Raw genomic sequence first — 25,393 nt, 5'->3', positions numbered from 1 at the left:
TCCTTATTTATTTGTAGAAGAATATTGCAGACAATCTTCCTTGAAGAATATTGCATAGTCAATACAATTATTACCCCTTGAAGCTTAGTTAAATAAAAACATTGTTGGTCAAAAAATTGCAACACTAAAAATAGGGGCAAAAGTTTTTCGCCACGAGGCAGAAATATCCGAGCTTTCTTTTCATTTTGTGAAACTAAATGAACAATCATTGTACAGAGCACAGCTTTGGGATGGTGGTGGGAGCTGGTTGAGTCAGAATCATCAATTGAACTCCCTGTCAAAATAGATGTTGCCAAAAAAAGGCTCATCTGTTAATTTACTGATAAATGGCTTTTTAATTTTGCAATCGCTTTGGACTAGCCTGAAGTTTTATCATTGCTATAATTCTACTCATCACCTGATAAGAGGGCTTGTTGCTATACTCCTCCCCCACCACCAACTGCGCTAACTAATTCTACTTCAAAATGGCACTCTTAAATGATACACTATTAGTAACTTACTTGTTTTATACGGTCTGGGTTCACGGTGGTCTGAGGCTGCAGGATGCTAACTGGTTCTGTCTTTGCCACATTCTGGGGCATTTCCCGTATCTTCTCTGCAATGAAGCTGTGAACTGCATTCAGAGCTTCTACAGTTCCCTGGATCAGGCAAACACGCTCTGTCGTTCCTGCAAAACAAATGTCAAAAAAAAGAACATCAAAGTGATAAAACAAACAAAGACTGGTAAGCTATCTCGGTGTACTGAAGAAAATCTGCTCACTGTCATTCTTCTGAGGATATACAAAAAATATCAATTTATTTTGTAAAATAACAGCGCAGAGTGTATATGGTTGATATGAACTTGCAAAAAGCACACAACTCCATGTATCAAATCAGAGCTTTATACAAGGAAGATGCTGAATAGAATTAAGGGGAGTGTGGCCACATGTTTACAAGGTTAAAAGCAATGAGTACAGATAAAAGCTTGCTAATCGGTCTGGGGAAATGGAATACATGATGCACCATGAGAGCCAGCAAGAAACCCTGAAGTCAGGGTCACCTAGGATTCTTACAGTCCAGACCTTAAGGGGAAGAGAATTCTCTCTCTGACCCCTCACTCAATTTCACTCTGTTATTTTCCACTTCTGTTCTGGCCCTGCCTGGGGTAACACCTACGCGATCTTTTCAGAGGAGGTTTACCAGGATGTTGCCTGGTATGGAGGGGCTTAGTTATGAGGAGAGATTGGGTAAACTGGGGTTGTTCTCCCTGGAAAGACGGAGGATGAGGGGAGACTTAATAGAAGTGTATAAAATTATGAAAGGCATAGATAGGGTGAACGGTGGGAAGCTTTTCCCCAGGTCGGTGGCGACGTTCACGAGGGTCATAGGTTCAAGGTGAAGGGGGGGAAGTTTAACACAGATATCAGAAGGACATATTTTACACAGAGGGTGGTGGGGGCCTGGAATGCGCTGCCAGGCAAGGTGGTGGAGGCGGACACACTGGGAACGTTTAAGACTTATCTAGATAGCCATATGAACTGAGTGGGAATGGAGGGATACAAAAGAATGGTCTAGTTTGGACCAGGGAGCGGCGCGGGCTTGGAGGGCCGAAGGGCCTGTTCCTGTGCTGTATTGTTCTTTGTTCTCCTGAAGAAGCACCATGAGTTCTCGGTTACGAGTCCATAAGGACAGATGCTTCAAGCAAGAGATCAAGCATGGATGTAAAAGATTCTCCAGCTCTCTCTTTACCCCTGTCCAACTTGTGAACAGTTCTTACTCAGTATTATTTCTCCCAAGCCCTTAATTGTCCCAATCTATATTATCCATTTTACTGTAATTTTCCTCACTTTGTGAGCATTTGCAGTGTGTTTAACTGGACCCTGATTGTTTTGAACTCAGTTTCTCTCTGGAGTGTGTGTCAGTGTTTTGTTGATGTCACAATGTTGTCTCAATCCCCTGGCCACATTAACCATTTCATCTCCTGCTGTGTCTCAAGTAGCTGTGTGTGTTTGGGACCCGCTCTTCACTCCATCTCACCATGAATTTAGGCTTGCTATTTTTCACATGTGACAAATCACATCTGAACACTCACTCCGGTATCCCAAAATCATGTCACACATTCTTAACTCTTAGATGTGCTGATGAAAAGACCAAAGTGGGTGTCTGGTTTTCTTATCTCCCCCTGTTATGGTGGATATTTCATGGAGTGGCCGAGCTTTCAAATGTGGATTTCGTTAAAACAAAGTTCATGGATGAATGAACATTTCAGAGACCAGGTATGATGCGGCTTTCACTGATTTACAACTCAGCTTATACAAGGAACAATATGGCGGCACTGTGGCACAGTGGTTAGCACTGCTGCCTCACAGCACCAGGGATCCAGGTTCGATTCCTAGCTTGGATCACTGTGTGTGTTTGCACATTCTCCCCGTGTCTGTGTGGGTTTCCTCCGGGTGCTCCGGTATTCTCCCACAGTCCAAAGATTTGCGGGTTGGGTTGATTGGCCATGCAAAATTGATCCTAGTTTCAGGGGGGCGAGCAGGGTAAATATGTGGCGTTACGGAAATGGTGTGGGATTGTTGTCGGTACAGGCTCGATGGACCGAATGGCCTCCTTCTGTACTGTGGGGATTCTATTCTATTCTTTATGGGAACTCATGGGGGGGGGGGGGGGGGGGGTATGTACTTCTGAGGCTGTATAAGGCTCTGGTCAGACCCCATTTCGAGTACTGTGAGCAGTTTCGCGCCCCATATCTAAGGAAGGATGTGCTGGCCTTGGAAAGGGTCCAGAGGAGGCTCACAAGAATGATTCCTGGAATGAAGAGCTTGCCATATGAGGAACGGTTGAGGACTCTGGGTCTATATTCGTAGGAGTTTAGAAGGATGAAGGGGGATCTTATTGAAACTTACAGGATACCGCGAGGCCTGGATAGAGTGGACGTGGAGAGGATGTTTCCATTCGTAGGAAAAACTAGAACTAGAGGGCACAACCTCAGGCGAAAGGGACGATCCTTTAAAACAGAGATGAGGAGGAATTTCTTCAGTCAGAGAGTGGTGAATCTGTGGAACTCTTTGCCGCAGAAGTCTGTGGCGGCCAGGTCATTGAGTGTCTTTAAGACAGAGATAGATAGGTTCTTGATCAATAAAGGGATCAGGGGTTATGGGGAAAAGGCAGGAGAATGGGGATGAGAAAAATATCAGCCATGATTGAATGGCGGAGCAGACTTGATGGGTCGAGTGACCTAATTCTGCTCCTAGGTCTTATGGTCTTATGGGATTTTCCCATCCCGCCCACCACGGGAATTGTAGCGGGTGGGGGGGGGGGGGGGGGGTTGTAGTGGGTGCAGGGACCATACAAAGGCCCATTGACCTCGGACAGGTTTTTCCAGTTTTTGGAAAATCCCACCCTATGTGTGTTATTTTTAACTGATCTGGACTGAGTAATTGAGAGAACGATGTGCCGACAATATTAGTTTTGACAGCATGGTGAACTGAAAGGGTGCAGGAGAACAGGGAGAGGCTGGATGGACAGATGGGCAAGGAGGCAGATGAGACATAGCGACTGAAGTAATAAATTCTGGAAAAAAGAGGGAAATGGAATACACCTTAAATGGAAAGATGAGAAGATCATCAGAAATAGGTGTCGGCCACTCAGCCCATCAAGCCTACTCTGCTGTTCAGTTAAGATTTTGAACAGAGTAGGTGAGCAGGAATTCTTGGTCTCCAGGTACACAGAACGTTAGAACAGCACTGGCACGCGCAGCAAAGACCATCAACTGGGAAACACAATCTTCAGTTTTCTATCTACAGTAATGGAATACAAAACCATAAAGAGACAATGTTGATCTTCTGCAAGAATGTATTAGGCTGCAGTTGGAATATGGTGCACAGTTTTGGACAATTCACTATAGAAGGGAAAGGTAGAGTAGAAATTTATTCAGATATTATCAAGGATGAAAGGTGACAGTTTGAAGACAGATTTCAGAAGTTAGTGATTCTTTTCCAAGAATCGGGAAAGTTAAGCAGTGACGACTAACAACAAAGCAAATAGCGACAGCTGATGGTCCAACTCAATAATAAGAGTCATATAGAAACATAGAAATTAGAAGCAGGAATAGGCCACATTATCCTGCATTTGCCATGAGTACATTCAGAGCACTTAAGGAAGTGGCCCTGGAAATAGCAGATCCGTTGGTGGTCATTTTCCAAAATTCCTTGGACTCTGGACTGCGCTGTTGTTGTTGTCCCTGTCACCAAGCGGCGATATTTAATCCATAATTTGGAAACTAGTCCCTCAAGACCAACTGTGACTGCCATATTCCAGCTCGTAGTCTGTCTAGTGTACAATCTACCCCATATTGGACCTCAATTAGCATCCCTCCCCAACTCAACCTCTTTCCCCAAAGCATTCATATGGTCAATAATCAGCTCTGAGTTTTTTCAGGTCCCTATGTTTGACCAGCATTCAAGTATTGTGAAACATTACTGTATAGAGACAGGTTCATCAGCCCATGAAGTTAGCATCTTCTGGGATGCTTCTTCTCAGTGAACCACTTGATCTAACACCTCTCTCATGCTCAATCCCCATTCCATTTACTATTCACATTTTTTCAAATCACAAGCTGTTCACCTTTTTATCAACTTTGCATCAGCAATTATTTGCTACACGGGAAAACCACAGTCTAAGTATCAAAGGTTTTTTGGTGAGGGTGGGATTAGAAAGGGCACCTGGGTGTCCTCGGGCTGGCATGAACAAGATGGACTGAATGGCCTCCTTCTGTGCTGTAACTTTTCCATGGTTCTATGTCTGACTCAGTGAGGAACTGTTCCAGGCAGACCAGGATAGTCCATGTTTAATTCCTATTCCTATGTTGAGGGTGGTGGGTAGCAGTGGGTGATGATGGCTGCTTATGTATTGCTCCTGGCTGCTGGAAAGTACACACTAGTAGATGTTAGGTGAGGACAGGATTGTACAATTAATCATTTTAAAACAAGTAAAATTCAACCTCAAATATACAAGTGATCTGAGAAAGATATTTTATAACAATATAAGAACATAAGAACGAGGAGCAGGAGTAGGCCATCTGGCCCCTCGAGCCTGCTCCGCCATTCAATAAGATCATGGCTGATCTTTTTGTGAACTCAGCTCCACTTACCCGCCCGCTCACCATAACCCTTAATTCCTTTATTGTTCAAAAATTTATCTATCTTTGCCTTAAAAACATTCAATGAGGTAGCCTCAACTGCTTCACTGGGCAGGGAATTCCACAGATTCACAACCCTTTGTTTGAAGAAGTTCCTCCTCAACTCAGTCCTAAATCTGCTCCCCCTTATTTTGAGGCCATGCCCCCAGTTCTAGTTTCACCCAACAGTGGAAACAACTTCCCTGCTTCTATCTTATCTTTTTCCTTCATAATCTTATATGTTTCTATAAGATCTCCCCTCATTCTTCTGAATTCCAATGATTATAGCCCCAGTCTACTCAGTCTCTCCTCATAAGCCAACCCTCTCAACTCCAAAATCAACCTAGTGAATCCCCTTTGCACCCCCTCCAGTGCCAGTACATCCTTTCTCAAGTAAGGAGACCAAAACTGTACACAGTACTCCAGGTGTGGCCTCACCAGCACCTTATACAGCTGCTTCCAAAAAAAGAAGAAAACCACAGCTCTAAATGCAGATGGTTACCCTGGAGTGCAAAAATGCAGTCACAGCTAAATCTAACTTTCCCTCTGCAGTTTACATTGAATAAATGTTTTACTCGAATAGGCTAAATGTGAATATTTATGAGATTACAATGTACATACACACATGCAGCATACTTGATTGTAAATAAGACAGAAAATAAATGTAGATTTATTTACAGTGTGACTTCAGCACATTCATAGCAGCAATAATTCTGCAGCAAACCCCAAGGCATGGTGGTCTCCACTGGAAATGCCCAAAATGCAAACATTTGTTCCCCATTATAGTCAATTGTCCTCAGTCACTTCATTAAACGATATAGCCCACTGATCCGATATTCATTCTGTATTCAAACCATAGCCTTGATTTCCATCAGATACCCTGATATCTTGATAATTTTCAGGTTCTGATCCTGCTCCTTGTCTGTGTTGTGGGACGAGTTGGGCCTGCATCCATTGAAATTCTGAAGAATGAGAGGTGGTCTTCCTGAACCATATACAATCCTGAAGGGACCTGACAGGGCAGATGCTGAAAGGATGTTTCGCCTTGGGGGATGATACTAGAACGAGGGGACACAGATTAAAAATAAGGGGTTTCCTGTTTAAGACTGAGATGAGGAGATTTTTTTTCACTTAAGAGGGCTGTTGGTCTGTGGAATTCTCCCTCAGAAACAAAGAACAAAGAACAGGCCCTTCGGCCCACCAAGTCTGTGCCGACAGATGCCTCTCTAATCTAATATTTTCTTGCCTCTACGTGGTCCATATCCCTCTATTTGCTGCCTATTCATGTATCTATCCAGATGCCTCTTGAACATTGCTATAGAATCTGCTTCCACCACCTCCTCCGGCAGCGCGTTCCAGGCATTCACCACCCTCTGTGTGAAAAACCTGCCCCTTACATCTCTTTTAAACTTTCTCCCTCTCGCTCTCAACTTTTGCCCCCGAGTAATTGACCCTTCAATCCTGGGAAAAAGACTCTGACTATCCACTCTATCCAAGCCTGTCATAATCTTGTAAACCTCTATCAGGTCCCCCCTCATCCTCCGACACTCCGATGAAAACAATTCAAGTTTGTTCAACCTTTCTTCATAGTCCATATCCTCCAAACCAGGCAACATCCTGGTAAATCTCTTCTGCACCCTTTCCGATGCATCAACATCCTTCTGATAGTGTGGCGGCCAGAATTGTACACAATTGTACACAATGCGGCCTAACCAAAGTCTTTTACAGCTGCAACATGGTTTTCCAATTCCTATACTCAACGCCCTGACCGATGAAGGCCAGCATGCCATTCGCCTTCTTGACCACCTTGTCCACCTGAGTTGCCACCTTCAGGGAACTGTGGATCTGCACACCTAGATCCCTCTGTATGCTAATATTTCTAAGGGCTCTACCATTTACTGTATACTTTAACAGTGGAGGCTGGGTCATTGAATATTTTTAAGGCTGCGTAGACAGATTCTTGACTGATGAGGGAGGAAAATGGCATTGAGGGTAGACAGAAGAGTGCAGCTGAGACCCCAGCTGGAGCAGCCATGATCTTATCGAGTGGTGGACCAGACCTGAAGGGCCGAATAGCCTGCTCTTGCTCCTAACTTGTATGCAAACTTGACATATAAATACTCTAATTGGGCCGAAGACAGGCTTAGTGCCACTACATTTCCAGGAGACAGGAGCTGCCTGCAGAGTATAAGCAGCAAAGGCAGCCATGATAGGGGCTGCTGCTACCTTATCGAGGAGATCAAGCAGCTCCTCCGAGGGCCAGCAGCCTTCCTGAGCAGAGAAGTGACCGAACGGCCTGAAGGCAAAATGCACGATCCGACCGACATAAGATCCCCCTGTTCCTGGAAAATGTTTAACATAAAAAACTTCAACTTCTGCCGACTCTGATCCCAGTAAATGTGGCACTGTGGTACTCTACTCAGGCTGGGAGCTGCAAGTAATCTTATTTATCCTTGAATTTTGCTTGCTCTGAACACTGGTAGCCATTCGTCTGGCTGCTGTCAATGGCAGGTTTAAACTTTCAATTATTCTGGAACAAAGTGTGACAGAAAGAAAGGAGAGACTGATATTTTATTCTGTCATTCATTAATGACTTTTATTCTACAGAATGGTTTAAATTGGAATACTGAGTGACTTTAGCAAGTAAAGATGTCTATACCACAATTCAAGTTATCTTCATGTTGGAAATCATTTGCATTTGAAAATTCTCTCGTCAAGTTTGACCTTTAGCAGTAGGTTTTTTCCAACTAGTTTCATGCCCAACCTCCCATCATACAGCTATATCATTATTATGTGCACTCTGCCTTAAGGCAGCTTCTTGGTACAGTCTTTCCATGCTTTTTATCCTGTGCTAGTCTTTTCATTTCCCAATACTTCCTTCAATTTTCAAGCCATCCAGCATTAATTTTCTCTTCCTTCCTCTTTTTCTTTCAAATCTTTCCTCCATAACACCTCTTACAAGTCCTTTTCCTCTTAATGTGTGCACTCCCCAGACTTTTTAGGTGGGATTTTCTGGCCGCACTCGCCCCGAGGCTGGAAAATTCTGCCCAAGGTCAACGGACCTTTGCATCGTCCGTGTCCCATCCGCCACAATTCCCATGGCGGGCGGGATGGGAAAATTCTGCCCTCTGTCTGTTCCTAATTAACTTCAGCAACTTTCTTTCTTTGTTCAGTCTCCTCAGCATTTCATCATTTGGTACTTTTTCTGCTTAACTTATCCTTCCTATTCTCCTCCAAATCCACATTTCAAAGCTATTTAGCCAATTGGTCGCCATTATCCGTAAGATTCCAGTGTCACATCAGTAGAAAACAAAAAGTCACTTGGTGAGTTGTTCATACATCTTTCCAGTGAGCAACATTCTTCTTACCAACATACCTTTCCCATTGCTATTCTTATTTCTTCATTGCAGCTTCCAGCTGTGTATTGAATTTGTGCACTTATTCTAGTTCTCTTCCTGCTACAAAGAACTGACTAATTCTTGGTGATTTTGAGGCATGCATCGCTTTGGTTTTTGCAAATGTTAACTTCCATTCCAAAGTTCATGTCCCTTTGTAATCATTCCGAGGGTGACTGTGTTAGACTGTAACCAGTGACAACTTTGTATTGGATGTAATGTGACCAATGGGAACAAGATGTAAGGGTCAGCAAACCATGGAACCAATTGCAGAGGGATGTAATAGTCAGCTGACCAGCTGATTCACTATAAAGAAGGAACTATGTGGAATTATGGCGAGCTTGGATTGGCCCAGGACGAGGCCCCAAATTTGGAATAATGATGTTTCTTTATTAAACCTTTCTTTGATTTATAAGTTGGAGTAAGTTTTGTTGCATTTTCATTAGCTGCATTTTGAAGAGTTCCTTCTGAACAAACAACTGTAATGACTTTAATCAGGCATTGAGGTGGGCCTGTTAGAATATGAACTCCCTGATTAAGGGCCAAATTGATGGGCCAATCGGGGAGCTTTTTGCTTTGTATTTAACCAGGTGTGTCAGTTCCTCTGGAACACCTAGTGTAGATGGCTAACTGAAAGCTCTCTGTATGTTGTTGTCAGATTTGCAAATAAAGGGAAATGAAGGGACATCTGCCTCTAAGGATTTATTGCAGTGACTCATTGTGGTTTCAACTTATAAAGGGTTTATTACCAGCAATATTTACGTATCTATACAAGCAAGGATCTGAATGAACTGGAATACACACTTACTCTATTCTCCTTAGCTCCACTGAGGTTCATCCCCAACCCTTGCACCCGATTGGCTTGGCTTCCCATGCTGCCTCACCTGATCATGTGGCCCTCAGGGAGCGCCCCCTTAAAGGGGCTACGCTACCACAACCTTCTTATCAAAGTGTGTACTAGTTCTCGTCACCCTCCTTCTGTGCTTTCTACAAGTGCTTAACTCCAGATTCTGTGTCTTCCAACTGTTCCAGCCACTTTTCAGCTGATTTCCTGATCTTATTTCACTCTCCAATATTTTTGGTCCAATGGAATCAGCGTTAACAATTCTTTCTTCTCAGAGTTCAATCATTTCAGGTTTTCCCTCATTTCCGTCTTTCTTTATATTTTATGTGAGCTCAAATCATCCCCATAAACACAACTAGTTACCTCAGGAAATCGCTCAGAGACTGAAATTCTCCCATCTTGCTTGCCACGGTAATCATAGCGGGCGGGATGTAAAATTCAGTGATCCATTCAGGTTGAGGTTGGGCGTGAACTTTCGGTCTTGGGATGCGTGCATCCGGAGAATCCCACCCACGATTAATCCAGCAGCCTTTCCAGGTGACTCCATCCATCCACTGGTCTTTTTAGAAAATATTTCTGACTGAATTCCTCACTTGTTCATCATCACTAATTCATCACCACAGTATTTAAATATTTTTATGAAACATTGGGCACGATTTAAAATTCAGAAGTTCAGAATAGAGTCAAACTTTGAAAAGATCCATAATGCTGTTCAAAATAAATCAAAATGTATCTATCTAGTTAGCCAACCTGTCGCTTTACGAGCATTTTGGGCTTTATTTTAATTCTGATCCTTTTCTGATGATGCTGTTACTATCCCCAAGGGCAGCTTTAAGAAGGACATTGATTTACTTTCATGGGAGGCTCTCAGGGGAGTCTTTAGGTTGAAAACATTAATTCTCCACTCAATGATGGTATGTGATATGGATTGATCAATTTAGCTAACACAAGCATTATTCAGAAGGTCAACAGACAACAGATGACAACAAAACTAAGATCACGTTACAGCCCCTGTATTGAGCCCAGACTAAAAGGCAGCATGTCAGGGAGGGGAGGAAAAGGAGATCCGGGCCATGTTCATGCACACTTTCCTCTTGGAGAATCATAGAACCCTCACAGTGCAGAAGGAGGCCATTCGGCCATCGAGTCTGCACCGCCCCTCCAACAGAGCATCTTACCCATCCCCGTAACCCCACTCATTTATCCTGCTCATCCCCCTAACCTACACATTTTGACACACTAAGGGGCAATTTGGCATGGCCAATCCACCTAACCTGCACAGCTCTGGACTGTGGGAAGAAACCGGAGGAAACCCAACACATAAATTATTCAAAATGCAGTCAACTGTCACAGAAACAAAGTTGGTCGAGTTTTTAAAAACAAACCAAAATGTAATGAGAAACATAGAAACATAGAAATACTACAGCACAAAACAGGCCCTTCGGCCCCACAAGTTGTGCTGAACATATCCCTACCTTTTAGGCCTACCTATAACCCTCCATCCTATTAAGTCCCATGTACTCATCCAGGAGTCTCTTAAAAGACCCTATTGAGTTTGCCTCCACCATCACTGACGGCAGCCGATTCCACTCGCCTACCACCCTCTGTGTGAAAAACTTCCCCCGAACATTTCCCCTGTACCTACCCCCCAGCACCTTAGACTTGAATATTGTTTAAAATAGTGTTTTTGTATAATCCCGTACCCACGAAACAAGTGGTAGAAAGGAATATCTACAAAACATCAATACTTTATCTGTTCATTTTAAGCATTAGCAATGTATTTGTGAGAACAACTCACAATTGGCAATAGATAAAATGGGAATTATTAATCGATTGGAAAATTGCTGACATTGGATACATTTCTTATAATGTTTGGCACCGAATAGAGAGATTCCTTCACCATCACTGGAACTCTCTCCCTAATAGCATGGTGGGTGTACACACATCTCAGGGACTGCAGAGGTTCAAGAAGGAGGCTCATCACCACCTTCTCAAAGGCAATTAGGGATGGGCAATAAATGCTGGTGCAGGCTTGGAAGGCCGAAGGGCCTGTGCCTGTGCTGTACTGTTTTTTGTTCTTTACGAAGTTCCACAACACCAGGTTAAAGTCCAACAGGTTTATTGGACTTTAACCTGGTGTTGTGAGACTTCTGACTGTGCTTACCCCAGTCCAATGCCGACATCTCCACATCTTTGTTCTTTAGCCAGCGACACCCACATCCCGCGAATGAATAAAAAAAATTTCTGCAGAAATGTGTATCAATTATGTTAATCAGGATGACTATTTAGAAAATATATATATTTTACGTACCACAAACCCCATCACTCAGAATGGCTCAGAAATGAGCTCAACTGTGCAACTGAGCATCTTGTAATGCTACACTGGATAACAACCAAATTCTCCAAACTAATTGTCAGTATAACCCTCAACAGTGCTCTCTTTCAATTGTAGGGAAGAGTGCAGTATGATTAACATGGGCAGAATGTGAAACTTACGCTGGGATATTTTGGAACTCACATCTCGTCAGCAGTAATCTAGCACTAATTTAGCTGACACTATATCACCAAGCTCCATGCAGCTCCCTGGATTACTGTGTTCTCCGGAACTGGTACTTACTGAAAGCAATGAATATCAGCTAGTGTGGACTTGAATAAAGTTACTCTCTGGAATTTGTTTTCATAATATATTTAATTGAATAGATGTCCTAATTATTACCAACATTAAGTCAGCATAATTATACACTGTACAATACAGGGCATGTGCCAATGTCTCATACCCAGGCAACTTCAGAAAATTCTTTGTGCTGTAACTCACACCTTGGTGGTATAGAACATAGAACATAGAAAGCCACAGCACAAACAGGCCCTTCGGCCCACAAGTTGCGCCGATCACATCCCCACCTCTAGGCCTATCTATAGCCCTCAATCCCATTAAATCCCATGTACTCATCCAGAAGTCTCTTAAAAGACCCCAACGAGTTTGCCTCCACCACCACCGACGTCAGCCGATTCCACTCACCCACCACTCTCTGAGTGAAAAACTTACCCCTGACATCCCCCCTGTACCTACCCCCCAGCACCTTAAACCTGTGTCCTCTCGTAGCAACCATTTCAGCCCTTGGAAATAGCCTCTGAGAGTCCACCCTATCCAGACCCCTCAACATCTTGTAAACCTCTATCAGGTCACCTCTCATCCTTCGTCTCTCCAGGGAGAAGAGACCAAGCTCCCTCAACCTATCCTCATAAGGCATGCCCCCCAATCCAGGCAACATCCTTGTAAATCTCCTCTGCACCCTTTCAATGGCTTCAACATCTTTCCTGTAATGAGGTGACCAGAACTGCGCGCAGTACTCCAAGTGGGGTCTAACCAGGGTCCTATAAAGCTGCAGCATTATCTCCCGACTCCTAAACTCAATCCCTCGATTAATGAAGGCTAGTACGCCATACGCCTTCTTGACCGCATCCTCCACCTGCGAGGCCGATTTAAGAGTCCTATGGACCCGGACCCCAAGGTCCTTCTGATCCTCTACACTGCTAAGAATGGTAATTATGTAAGTATGTAATTATGGATATCACATTATTAACAAATCTGTAGAAATGTGTTATTTGGTTTGAAAGATTTTGTATCTACTTTGACCTTACAATTGTTGATTAGTAAGTCAATAGTCGTGGTTAGCATGTCTAAACTTTGTGGAGTATTTTACACTAGATGCACTTGAAGAGTATTTACACCAGAGATCAGAAGAATAGAGTGTAGAAATAATTTCCTTATTTCCACCAGTATATTGTCAAGGGCAACAACTGCCAAGACCTCTCACTGCAAGGAAAAAAATTGCAATTTACCAATTTGCCACAGTGCTAGTTCAAAATCTAACCTGTGACTACCACTCTCTGGCAATGGCTATTTTCAGTTATAAATTACAGCCTTACTGATATTATTACAACCCAATGGACCTTTTCAATACTCTGGAAGCTGTTTACATTTTCAGATGGTGACCCTTCAACACTCAATATTACATTTAAAAAACTCAATAATATGTGAAAAAGAGCAGAATGGTGCAGTGCTTCTGGGAAATGTTGTGAACAGCTCTTCAAACCTTCTAAAGGAGGTCTTGTGGCATAGTGCCCCTTCTGAGCCAGAAGCTCCGGGTTTGAGTTCCATAACAGGAGTGTTCATTCCATGGCTCAAATCGGTTAAAAACTGCCTGCCAATCCTTCAAATATTTCTCCACTCTTCCCAAAGGGAAAAGGTCGGTATAAATACAAAGCCAACAAAACTCTGAGATATGGGGATTCCACACCGTTTTTTTTTAGTAGTCACAAGTAGGCTTACATTCACACTGTAATGAAGTTACTGTGAAAATCCCCTAGTCGCCACACTCCGGCGCCTATTCGAGTACACTGAGGGAGAATTTACCATGGTCAATGCACCTAACCTCCACATTTTTTGGACTGTGGAAGGAAACCAGAGCACCCAGTGGAAACCCAAGCAGACACGGGGAGAAGGTGCAAACTCCACACAGACAGTGACCCAAGCCGGGAATCGAACCTGGGTCCCTGGGGCTGTGAAGCAGCAGTGCTAACCACTGTGCCACCGTGCCACCCAGTTTGCCACTGGTTTGTTCATGATCCTGTAATGTTTTAAAATTAAGCATTGAGAGGGTTAGGAATTGCAGAACTAGAAATCCAATCAATCTCTGGTTCCAGGCGTGGCAACGCATTAAAGCAATCAAAGAAAACAGAGAAGGAGCAGGAGGAGGCCATTTGGTCTTTTGAGCCTGCTCCACCATTCATCACGATCATGGCTGATTGTCCAACTCAGTAGCCTAATCCTGTTTTCTCCCCATAACCATTGATCTCGTTCGCCCCAAGTGCTATGCCTAGCTACTTCTTGAAAACATTCTATGTTTCAGCATCAACTATTTCCTGAGGGAATGAATTCCACAGGCTCACCACTCTATGGTGAATAAATGTCTCCACATCTCTGTCCTAAATGGTCTACCCTGAATCCACAGACTGTGACCCCTGGTTCTGGACTCCCCCTCAATCGGGAACATCCCTGGTGGGTCAGTGCAGACTTGATGGGCCAAAGGGCCTTCTTCTGTAGGGATTCCATGATTCTATATTTAAACCATATTCATTACACATTGGCAAAATACAATGCTAATAATGCTGCACTTGACTCCCCAATAAAACAAATTAGCTGAACTTTCCAATTTGCATTTCTTCGAGATAGTTGGGAATGTTCCAGATCTCTGCAGAGAACAGATTCACCTCACACAATCTCATTAGGAGTTTTATAAAGGTACGTATTGCCCCATCCCAGTACTCAGCAAAATAAATGAAATATGCATTTAAAAAAAACAAAGCTAATTTTAAAACATCAGCAGCAGTGGACCATGATTAATGTGGAAATATAATGACAGTTCTCCTTCATGAGGGACAAGAACTTCCTTGTTGCTTGTGAAAATCCTGTCATCAGCCGGATTCTCCGACCTTGCCTGTGACTGGGATTCTCCGGTCCCGCTGCTGTCAATGAAGATTTGGCTGAGTGCCAAATTCTCCATTCTCATTGGCAACGGGGCAAATGACATTGGAGAATTCTGGCCACTCCTCCATTTATAAATTTGTCTGTACTTATTGCCATACTAATGAAGGTGGCATGATAGCACAGTGGTTAGCACTGCTGTCTCACAGTGCCAGGGACCTGGGTTCGATTCTGGCCTCGGGTGACTGTGCGGAGTTTGCACGTTCTCCCTGTGTCTGCGTGGGTTTCCTCTGGGTGCTCCGGTTTCCTCCCACAGTCCAAAGATGCGCTGGTTAGGTGGATTGGCCAAGGTAAATTACCCCTTAGTGTCCAAAGATGTGTCGGTTAGGTGGATTGGCCACATTAAATTTCCCCTTAGTGTCTAACAATGTGCAGGTTAGATGGATTAGCCATGATAAATGTGTACAAAGAACAAAGAACAATACAGCACAGGAACAGGCCCTTCGGCCCTCCAAGCCCGCGCCGCTCCCTGATCCAAACTAGACCATTCTTTTGTATCCCTCCATTCCCACTCCGTTCATGTGGCTATCGAGATAAGTCTTAAACGTTCCCAGTGTGTCCGCCTCCACCACCTTGCCCGGCAGCGCATTCCAGGCCCCCACCACCCTCTGTGTAAAATACATCCTTCTGTTATCCGTGTTAAACCTCCCCCCGCCTCACCTTGAACCTACAACCCCTCGTGAACGTCACCACCGGCCTGGGAAAAACCTTCCCACCGTTCACCCTATCTATGCCTTTCATAATTTTATACACCTCTATTAGGTCACCCCTCATCCTCCGCCTTTCCAGTGAGAACAACCCCAGTTTACCCAATCTCTCCTCATAACTAAGCCCTTCCATACCAGGCAACATCCTGGTAAACCTCCTCTGCACTCTCTCAAAAGCCTCCACGTCCTTCTGGTAATGTGGCGACCAGAACTGGGCGCAGTATTCCAAATGTGGCCGAACCAACATTCTACACAACTGCAACATCAGACCCCAACTTTTATACTCTATGCCCCGTCCTATAAAGGCAAGCATGCCATATGCCTTATTCACTACCTTCTCCACCTGTGACGTCACCTTCAAGAATCTGTGGACTTGCACACCCAGGTCCCTCTGCGTATCTACACCCTTTATGGTTCTGCCATTTATTGTATAGCTCCCCCCTATGTTAGTTCTACCAAAATGCATCACTTCGCATTTATCTGGATTGAACTCCATCTGCCATTTCTTTGCCCAAATTTCCAGCCTATCTATATCCTTCTGTAGCCTCTGACAATGTTCCTCATTATCTGCAAGTCCAGCCATTTTCGTGTCGTCCGCAAACCTACTGATCACCCCAGTTACACCTTTTTCCAGATCGTTTATATAAATCACAAACAGCAGAGGTCCCAATACAGAGCCCTGCGGAATACCACTAGTCACAGGCATCCAGCCGGAAAAAAAACCTTCCACTACCACCCTCTGTCTTCTGTGACCAAGCCAGTTCTCCACCCATCTAGCCACCTCCCCCTTTATCCCATGAGATCCAACCTTTTGCGCCAACCTACCATGAGGGACTTTGTCAAATGCTTTACTAAAGTCCATATAGATGACAGCCACGGCCCTTCCCTCGTCAACCATTCTAGTCACTTCTTCAAAAAACTTCACCAGGTTAGTGAGGCATGACCTCCCTCTCACAAAACCATGCTGACTATCTGTAGGGTTACAGGGATAGAGCCTGGAATACTCTGTCTGAGAGTCGGAGCAGACTCAATGGGCCAAATGGCTTTGCTTATGGTAATGCCATTGGTAAACTGTCTGAAATGCTGTGAGAATGAGAAGGTGACCTCAGTTGGGCGGCACGGTAGCACAGTGGTTAGCACTGCTGCTTCACAGCTCCAGGGTCCCGGGTTCGATTCCCGGCTCGGGTCACTGTCTGTGTGGAGTTTGCACATTCTCCTCGTGTCTGCGTGGGTTTCCTCCGGGTGCTCCGGTTTCCTCCCACAGTCCAAAGATGTGCGGGTTAGGTTGATTGGCCAGGTTAAAATTGCCCCTGAGATGCGTAGGTTAGAGGGTTTAGCGGCTAAATATGTGGGGGTAGGGCTTGGGTGGGATTGTGGTTGGTGCAGACTCGATGGGCCGAATGGCCTCCTTCTGCACTGTAGGGTTTCTATGATTTTTAATTCTTTCTTTGCCTATCAGATTTTGCGTCTGTTATTAGCAACTTCAACATTCACTAAAATCAGGCAAATTCACAAACAACCAATCGGTGGGCACATCCCTTCCTCTGCCCGGCAGTAACAGCAATAACAAACTGAATGCCAGGAGGCTGTATAAAAAGACCAGCAGCCTGTACACTAATGACTTCAGCCAGGCTAATGAGGTTGGCTTGCTAGATTATGAACTACCTGATGAGTCCTGCCAACGGCCATACTAACCTGAAAACACCCGATCTCATCTAACCCCAGAAGCTAAGCAGTCTCAGACCTGGTTAGTACTTGGATGGGAGACTGTCTGGGAATACCAGGTGCAGTAGGCTTTTCCACTGTGGCTATATTTGTGGCTGGGTGACCTTGAAGAGGAGCACGCGGTGTCCCGAAGGGACTGGGGTGTATTATTGACCCCGATAATCACATTTTAATTTGATGTTTTAAGTTTCCTCTCTGCTTTGCTTCTTGTTTCGGGCAGTTCCCCCTCCTTTTCATGAGTTGCCCTTTTTGAGTTGTCCCTGAGTTAATTTGATTTTGTTTATTTGGTTGGACAGCAAAAAGAGGAACCTGATGAGCCTTAATTGATGGCTAAATCAGGGAGCCTCATGCTCCCTGTTTAAAGCAGGTGTGTCAGTCTCCCAGCCTGCGTTCAGCAGGGAGCAACTGGAGAGCTGGCTGTGTACAGATATATGGTGTAAATAAAGTAACTTTATGACGGGGCTTTCACCTCCATGGAGTTATTAAATTTCCCCTCAACCACTTCACTTACTTATTGCTAGACATTCCACAGCACATAGACAGGATGCTGGAAAACTGAAATAAAAACAGAAAATGCTGATAACACTCAGTAGGTCAGGCAGCCCCTGTAGAGAGTGAAACAAAGTTAACGTTTCAGTCATCGACCTGAAATGCTGGGTGGGATTCTCTGGCCGTTCACACCAGTGGGATTCTCCCGTCCCGCTGCAATGAATGGAGATTTGGCTGAGCGCCAGATTCTCTGTCTTCTCTGGCCGCAGCAGCAGGGTGTGAACGGCCGGAGAATTTCAGCTGTTAACTCTGTTTCTCTCTCCACAGACACTAGCTGACCCACTGAGTGTTTTTCAGAGCGTTCTGTTTCCATTAATCACAGTCATTCTTATTGAGCAAGATAATCACAACCATACAAGTCTTAAGAAAAAATCACCGAATGTACAACGCCAACGACTAAGCAAATTAACATTTCTGAATAAAGTCAATGTAAACTCCCGTACACAATCCCAGGAAAAAAACTGATCAATGGAATCATTATCTGTCAACCACTTAGCTCATGCTAACACATTTGCCTCTGAATTAGCAGGTCATAGGGTCAAGTTGCACTCTTGAAACCCGAGCTAGTAATCAGTGCTGAATCATCAGTGTGGCTTTAAGGAATGGATGCGCTCAAAGATGCCGTCTTTTGGGTGAGATATTAAACTCGGGGTAGATTTGTTGTCTCAGGTGCTTGTAAAAGATTCTATTTTACTGTCGCAGGGAAGGTCTCCCACACTCTTGGTCAACATGGATCACTCTACCAACATCACTCAAAACACAGATTATCTCATTGCTTTAGTTGTTAATGTCCACATTCTGCCAAGCTATTTGTATCAGCTTGCTATATCCAGTTTATTACAAAATAGGACAAAAGGCGAATGTTTTTCTGGACTGTAGGGATCAGTCATTAGTAGATGGATTTTACTAATATTAAAACTTGGTATTCGGATAAATTACCAGAGAATCATATTTCAGTTTATCACTTTCATCATTCCTCACTACATTTACACTGCATCATGTTGCAGTCAGACAGCATCACAAAGTATTGGGTTAGAATCTCAACTATGCTACCTGGGTGGTAAATTGACAGAGCATTGTATGCAACCTTTTGGATTTTTATTCCTTTAAAATTAATGAAACTAAAATTGGGCAAGGGCTATAAACACTGAGCAATCCAGTCTGCTAGTTTACCAATCAGGGGGCTGAGTTGAATATCTATTCTCGTGACTTATTGACAATAATGTCATTTGTCAATAGCAGAAAATGATGAGAAGAATCTGATCATGTCTTACCAATACTGGATGATGCAAATGAAACTAATTCAATTCAAAATGCCCAAAATTATCAATTCAACATATTCTAGACCTGTTTAATCGATGTACCCAACTAAGCAGAGTACAGGAATGATGTTACCAAATTTCAACAACCATAAAGTTGACCAATGAAGAATCAATGCAGAAACAAGCAAAGGACTTTTGCCTAATTCTGTAAATCAATTCATTAACTCCTCATGCATCTGTAATGATCTGAAGTGGAACAACTTGTGAAGCTATAAGAGACAGCTGTGATACAAATATTTAATTAACTGCCATGACTTACCACATCAGGGACAGAGAATTAGCACTTAATTTATTTTTAAAAATTTGAGATTCATCATTGCCTGCTACGGAGATCAAGCAAATTGTTTCTAAGATTCTGAGCCAGGTTATTGATAATTGATGGAATATCTAAAGTAGAAGTGCCAAATGTACATCCCAGCCACGTGCCAAATCTGGCCCATGCTGTGCTGCATTGTGGGGATTGTGTTGTCACAAGCACACAATGATCCTGATGTCAAATTATGCACTGGAATTTACGGTGACTGCGGAACTGCCTGCCTATTGGCACGGCATTGTGGGTGAATGAGGGCTACACCGGGGGGCTTGGATTAGCCGCGACATTAGTGGGTGCTACGGGGTTGAATCCTGTGTGTTGTGGCAGCCCTTTGGTGCCTGGTCTCTTGGGGCTGTGTGCGGTGAGCTGCACATGAGAAATTCCAGCATTGCTGCGCACACTGGGCTGGGAGAGGAGAGGTACAGTGTGTGGCAAGTGCCCAAGTGATCCAACAACCTTCAACTGGAGGAGATTTCAGACTATTTGGAAGGTTGCTAATTTGAATGGAAAATCAAATTGTTGAATTTGGTGAAAGCAGAGCTGGCAAAAAAATGATGGTCCAAAGCTGTCTCACCAACATGGTGCCTGTATTTAATTAGAATCATAGAAACCCTATTGTACAGAAGGAGGCCTTTCGGCCCATCGAGTCTGCACCGATACTCCGAAAGGCCCACCTGCAGACCTGCCCATAACTCCACACATTAACTGTGGCTAATCCCTCTAACCTGCATATCTCTGAACACTAAAGGGCAATTTAGCATGGCCAATCCACATAACCTGCACATCTTTGGCAAGAGTTCAAGAACAAGGGTCCTTGCACTTAACCTTTAATCCCTACTTACATAATGTGGCCTGATCATGGTTTTGAATTCACATTTCCCGCACTAACGTAAATCGTGGAAAAAAGGGAATATTTGACAAGCTGAAATCAGTCTAGAAAGGTAGATTTCTGAACATGGGAAAGTATTTATATTTATATTAGAACCAAATTCAGTTAAAGAACAAATTGGGACAGACTGTTAGGAGACCCATACAAAACTACAGTGAATGACAAATGCATGGGAGAATCGGTGAACAGATAAATGTTTTTAACTGGGAAAGGGTTAGCTTTACTTTTTGTAGAGTAAATAAAATGAAAACTCAAATGATTACTTATCACAAGGGAAATGGTGCGGACTCAGTTATGGAAGTTAAAGATACAAAATTGGATGATGCCATCAGTGCGGTACTTCAGGATTTAACACAGGAGGGAAGTCCTTCCTTTTTATTAATGGTCTGAAGCAGGGAATGGGCAGCACGATTATTACATTCAGGAATAGCACTAAACTGAATAGAAATTGTCCAATAGAGGCCGGATCTTGGAAAAAGGAAAATATGTTACAACTGAATTTGTATAGACTAGCGAATGGACGAAAGTCCTGAAAGCACCCTTTACTTTGATAATGAAACAGTTAAGGGCAATGATCTACAGAATTCAAATGTAAAGTTTAACGTGAGTTTGTCGATGAAGATGGGAAGGTTATTATCCATGACCATTCTTTGAAATGTTCTTGTGCAGTGAAGGATGCATCTAAGCGGTTTGGATCTGGAATACACTCACTGAGTTTGGTGGCGGCAGATTCACAAAGTGAGCAGTTGAGATCTGGAATGCACTAGCTGAGTTTAGTGGATGCAGATTCACACGAGTGGTTCAGATCTGGAATACACTAGCTGGAAGTTAGAAGCTGGAGGCAGATTCAAAGGGAATTGGATAACCACTTTTTGAGAAAACATTTTCAGGGCTAAGAGATGGGGGAGTGAAATTAGCTGAGCATCAGATAGACATAAAGGAACTTTTGTCAAAAACTTCCTAAATTGGCTGCTACTTTCTGTTTCTTTTTGTACCTTCCAGGAATGGTGTTAGTGTTTATGGACTGATGCTCTTTTCTGATCAGGAGTGTATAACCTAGCTGATCATTATAAGCCTAGAACCTGGAAAAGTAAAATACAAATAGATGCATTAAAAAGCTCAAGGGATCCCAACTTTCGCAGGAACCCTTTCTTTACAAGATCCTGGTATTTTGGAAGTAAAATGATCATGTTTTCATAAATATGCCAGGAGTACACTTTATGTAAGGATGCTAATGACTTGCAACACCGGCAGGGCAGGATGTTGTTCTGGGTTACAGGCGGGAATTTCGGGTCCTGTCCAAAGTCAACGGACCTTTTGCTGGTCCATCAAATTCTCCGCCCACCCACAACATTTCCCATGGCGGGAGGGACCAGAGGTTCCTGGCCATAATTTCCCAATAATCAATCGTAGATTATAGTTGGCTGTTAAAAGTTATTATGCAACAATGATAAGCCTGGCACTAGATAGTTAAGTCAGCAGGCTTTTGTTAGGATTCCAGATCAGAAACCCCAAGTTATATAATGAAGCCAGACTAGACCCTAATTTTTGACACCAGCATGAGGATAAGATGTTTCACTCCATGCGCGATTCTACTGACAAACTGGGAAGCTTTTATCAAAACAAACTTTACTAAACAACAGTTTAACTATAACAAATGAATTATCTTAACATTTAACAATTGAACTATACTTAAACATGACAAGATACAATTCTTAACTGTTAATCTAGCACTATGAGTTTCAATCAAGCAATATTTCTCTTATCGACTTAAACTTCTCTTTAAAATTAGTTGGCAAATCACAGACATACTTGTTTGTCTTAGGTTAACAGTCCTGGAGCTCCCAGAAAGCCTTTGGAGAGAGAGGCAAAGAGGCACTGCTTTTTTTTGGCAGTCCAGGCAGCAGGGTAGCACAATGGTTAGCACAGCTGCCTCACAGCTCCAGAGACCCAGGTTCAATTCCAGCCTCAGGTGACTATCTGTGTGGAGTTTGCACATTCTCCCTGTGTGGGTTTCCTCGGGTGCTTCTGTTTCCTCCCACAGTCCAAAGATGTGCGGGTTAGGTTGATTGGTCATGCTAATTTGCCCCTTAGTGTGTAGCGGGATTCGGAGGGTTACGGCGATAGGATCTGCGTGGGACTGTTGTCGGTGCAGGCGCGATGGGCCAAATGGCCTCCTCCTGCACTGTAGATTCTCTGATTCTAACTCCCTTTCTTTTGAAAATGACACTGAAGCAGAATTTCTTCCCTGTAAATTTAGCTCCTCCCATTAACTTAGACTCTGTATACCTAGTCTGAAATCCCAGGAGGACCTAAATAAACAAAAGGTCCATTAACTCTACAAAGTAACACACTCTAGCTAAAATCAGTTACAATATTGCATTCTTAGCATTTGCTGTGCGTTTCCCCAGGTTAATTAACTCCTGTAATGCAACACTCCTCTTGAAGCAGCCCCACCTTAAACAAAAAATATATCAAAATAGCACAGTATTATCACACTTTTAAAAGGGTATTAATGAGGAAGGGAGACTGTAAAGGAGCTTCTAGAAAACAAGTGCATCAAAGGTAGAGTTGAGGAGCAAGGTCAGCAGTTACAAAGCCATTGTGCTGAGTGTAGGGTCAAAGATCAGGCTGTTGAGAAACGCAGCTATTAGTAACCGGCAGGTTTGTTTTCTTTTCCCTGGGGCTACTGCAGAAAGAGGTAGGGTTGGAAGAAATTAGAGGACAGGGGGATGTAGACAGTGACAAAAAAGAAGTTGACCATGTCACAATGTACGTCATCCAGATCCTTCAGTGAAATAACAGCTTGCACTTGAAGTGTCAGGTATCGAGAACAGAACATCTAATTTCCTGCAGATTGCCAGGGTGAATAGACAGCTAGACCAAAAAAACTACAGTTTACTCTGGCTAATAAGGCTTTGAAAATGTGGGATATACTTTGATTTACGTCCTATTTGGAGTTTTTCAGTAGCAAAACTGTACAACCAGTACTGCAGTAATTAATTGAGATGTCAAGCCATCAACTAGAAAACAGCATCCATAAAAATTCCCACAGGTGAGATATTATTCAAAGCAGTCAACATGAGGCAGTCAACATCAGAGGCGACTCAAAATGGATTACATCTACAAATCACGTACGATTGGCATTAAATTTTTAGCATTGGCTGAAAATGGGGACACAGGAGAAAACAGAAGGGCACAAAGCTACATCGAACAAAACAAGTGCAAAGAAAAAGTACACACAAGCTCAAAAAAACTGCAGTGAGAGCAAAAAGACATAAAGCTCTAAGCACATAAATGTCTGACAGTGCAGCATATTGGAGTGTTCTCCTCTTCCCTAGTTGTCAACATACCATGGAGTTAACGGTCATTCCAGAAAACAATATTCTCCCTTTTTTTGACAAATTGCTGCTTTTATTTTCGTTGTTAGATGTATTTCAATCTTACATCACATTCCACTTGGCATATCTTGAGATTTGTGACTGTGTCTGTTCATCATCAGTGTTCTGGATCTTGACCAGAAATCTCACGGCCGGACATTTTAAATATTCAACTGCTGGCTCAGTTCTCAGTGAAGATGCCTTGCTGAATCTTGTGTTCGAGTCACATCTACACTTGAAGTAAAACCGATATCTGATAGGAGAAAGTCCCTGATGAAATTTTATTGAAAAAAATTATGATGCTAACATAACCGGTCAGAACTTTATATCACACCCAATTTTAAATTAAGAAAAGCTATTAAGAAAATCGGTATTTTTCAGAGTTCGCACAAAGAAATTTGAGAGCGATGATGGAATGGATTCAAGTCTGGTGAGGATTCAAATAAATAGAATTTCAATCCTTTGGGTGCAAAATTAATGCTTGCACTTAAACAGCCTCGTGAACAACCCACAATTTAAAATAACAAGAGGAATTTCAAAAATCTGTTTCACCAGAAAGCTCCCCTGATGTTTGTAAAAGTAGCTTCTGGTCAGTAGATTCACAACTCAATTCCTTGCCAATGTTGCATTCACAAATTTCAGGCAGAATAGCAATAGAAAGTCCACACCTTTACATCTGAGACCAGGATCCACCTTCTCTCACGCCTGTCTCCACTCCCCCGCCCCCCATCGTACAGAACCAAATGATCTCCAACAATAAACTGCCAGCTACATAGGCAAGGCATAAATATAGAAAATAGGTGCAAGAGTAGGCTATTTGGCCCTTCAACCCTGCTTCACCATTCCACATGGTCATGGCTGATCCTCTATCTCAAAGCCACACTCTAGCGCCCTCCCCATAACCCTTGACACCTTTAGTGTCTAGAAATCTATTTCCTTCTTTAATATATTCAGTGGTTTGGCCTTCACAGCTTTCTGTGGTAGAGAATTCCACAGGCTCACCACCCTCTAAGTGGAGAAATTTCTCCTCATCTCAGTCCTAAATAGCCGATCTCGTATTCTGAAACCACCCCGCCATCGCCCCGCCCCCCCCCCGCCCCCCCGCCCCCCCACACCCGCAGGCCAGAGGAAACAACATCCTGTATCCAGTCTGTCCAGCTTGGTCAGAATTTTATATAATTTAATGAGATCCCCTCTCATTCTTCTAAACTCCATCGCAGCTGGAAACATACCCCAGAAAAAGTGAATTACCAGAAATGTGTGCTTTGCCTTAGAGAATAGAAACATTATATAATTTTGGAGATTGTAGGTATATTTTACTTGTGCACTGACAGTTCTTACTCTGTAGACTTGCTAACGCTGCCCAATATTCAGCGTAAACTATCACATTTATACCGCTGCTACTTTAGATAGCAAAAGTGCTGTTGCAAACAAGACACCAACTGTTTCATGTTATCAGCAGATGTTCAATAAAAACAATGTTTGGAACTATTGATATTATCACATGCTCATTAGTCAGCTCTGATACATCACACTCTGCTGTGTTTTTCTCAGGAGCCT

At 43.2% G+C, this 25,393-nt stretch overlaps 1 protein-coding gene and 1 pseudogene across 2 annotated transcripts in view; one reads left to right on the top strand and one right to left on the bottom strand.

Annotated features, from left to right (window-relative positions):
• LOC144506912 (RNA-binding protein Nova-1) overlaps positions 1–25,393 on the bottom strand; it is a 267,644-nt gene that overhangs the window by 93,164 nt on the left and 149,087 nt on the right. Inside the window, exons 1-2 of one of the 2 annotated variants that reach the window (XM_078233274.1) lie at positions 9,365–9,418; positions 501–667 (exon numbers count right to left, since the gene is read on the bottom strand). In XM_078233274.1, coding sequence (XP_078089400.1) covers positions 501–581 — 81 coding nt within the window. In that variant the 5' untranslated portion in view covers positions 582–667; positions 9,365–9,418. Of the gene's footprint in view, positions 1–500; positions 668–9,364; positions 9,419–25,393 lie in introns of those variants that run through there. The other variant, XM_078233273.1, reaches the window with a different exon arrangement.
• Positions 17,333–17,451, top strand: LOC144507418 (5S ribosomal RNA; annotated as a pseudogene).

Source organism: Mustelus asterias, chromosome 18, assembly GCF_964213995.1.
Source record: "Mustelus asterias chromosome 18, sMusAst1.hap1.1, whole genome shotgun sequence".
Classification (NCBI taxonomy): Eukaryota; Metazoa; Chordata; class Chondrichthyes; order Carcharhiniformes; family Triakidae; genus Mustelus; species Mustelus asterias.
Note: the sequence above shows the minus strand (reverse complement) of the source record. Positions and strands in the feature narration are given on the sequence as shown.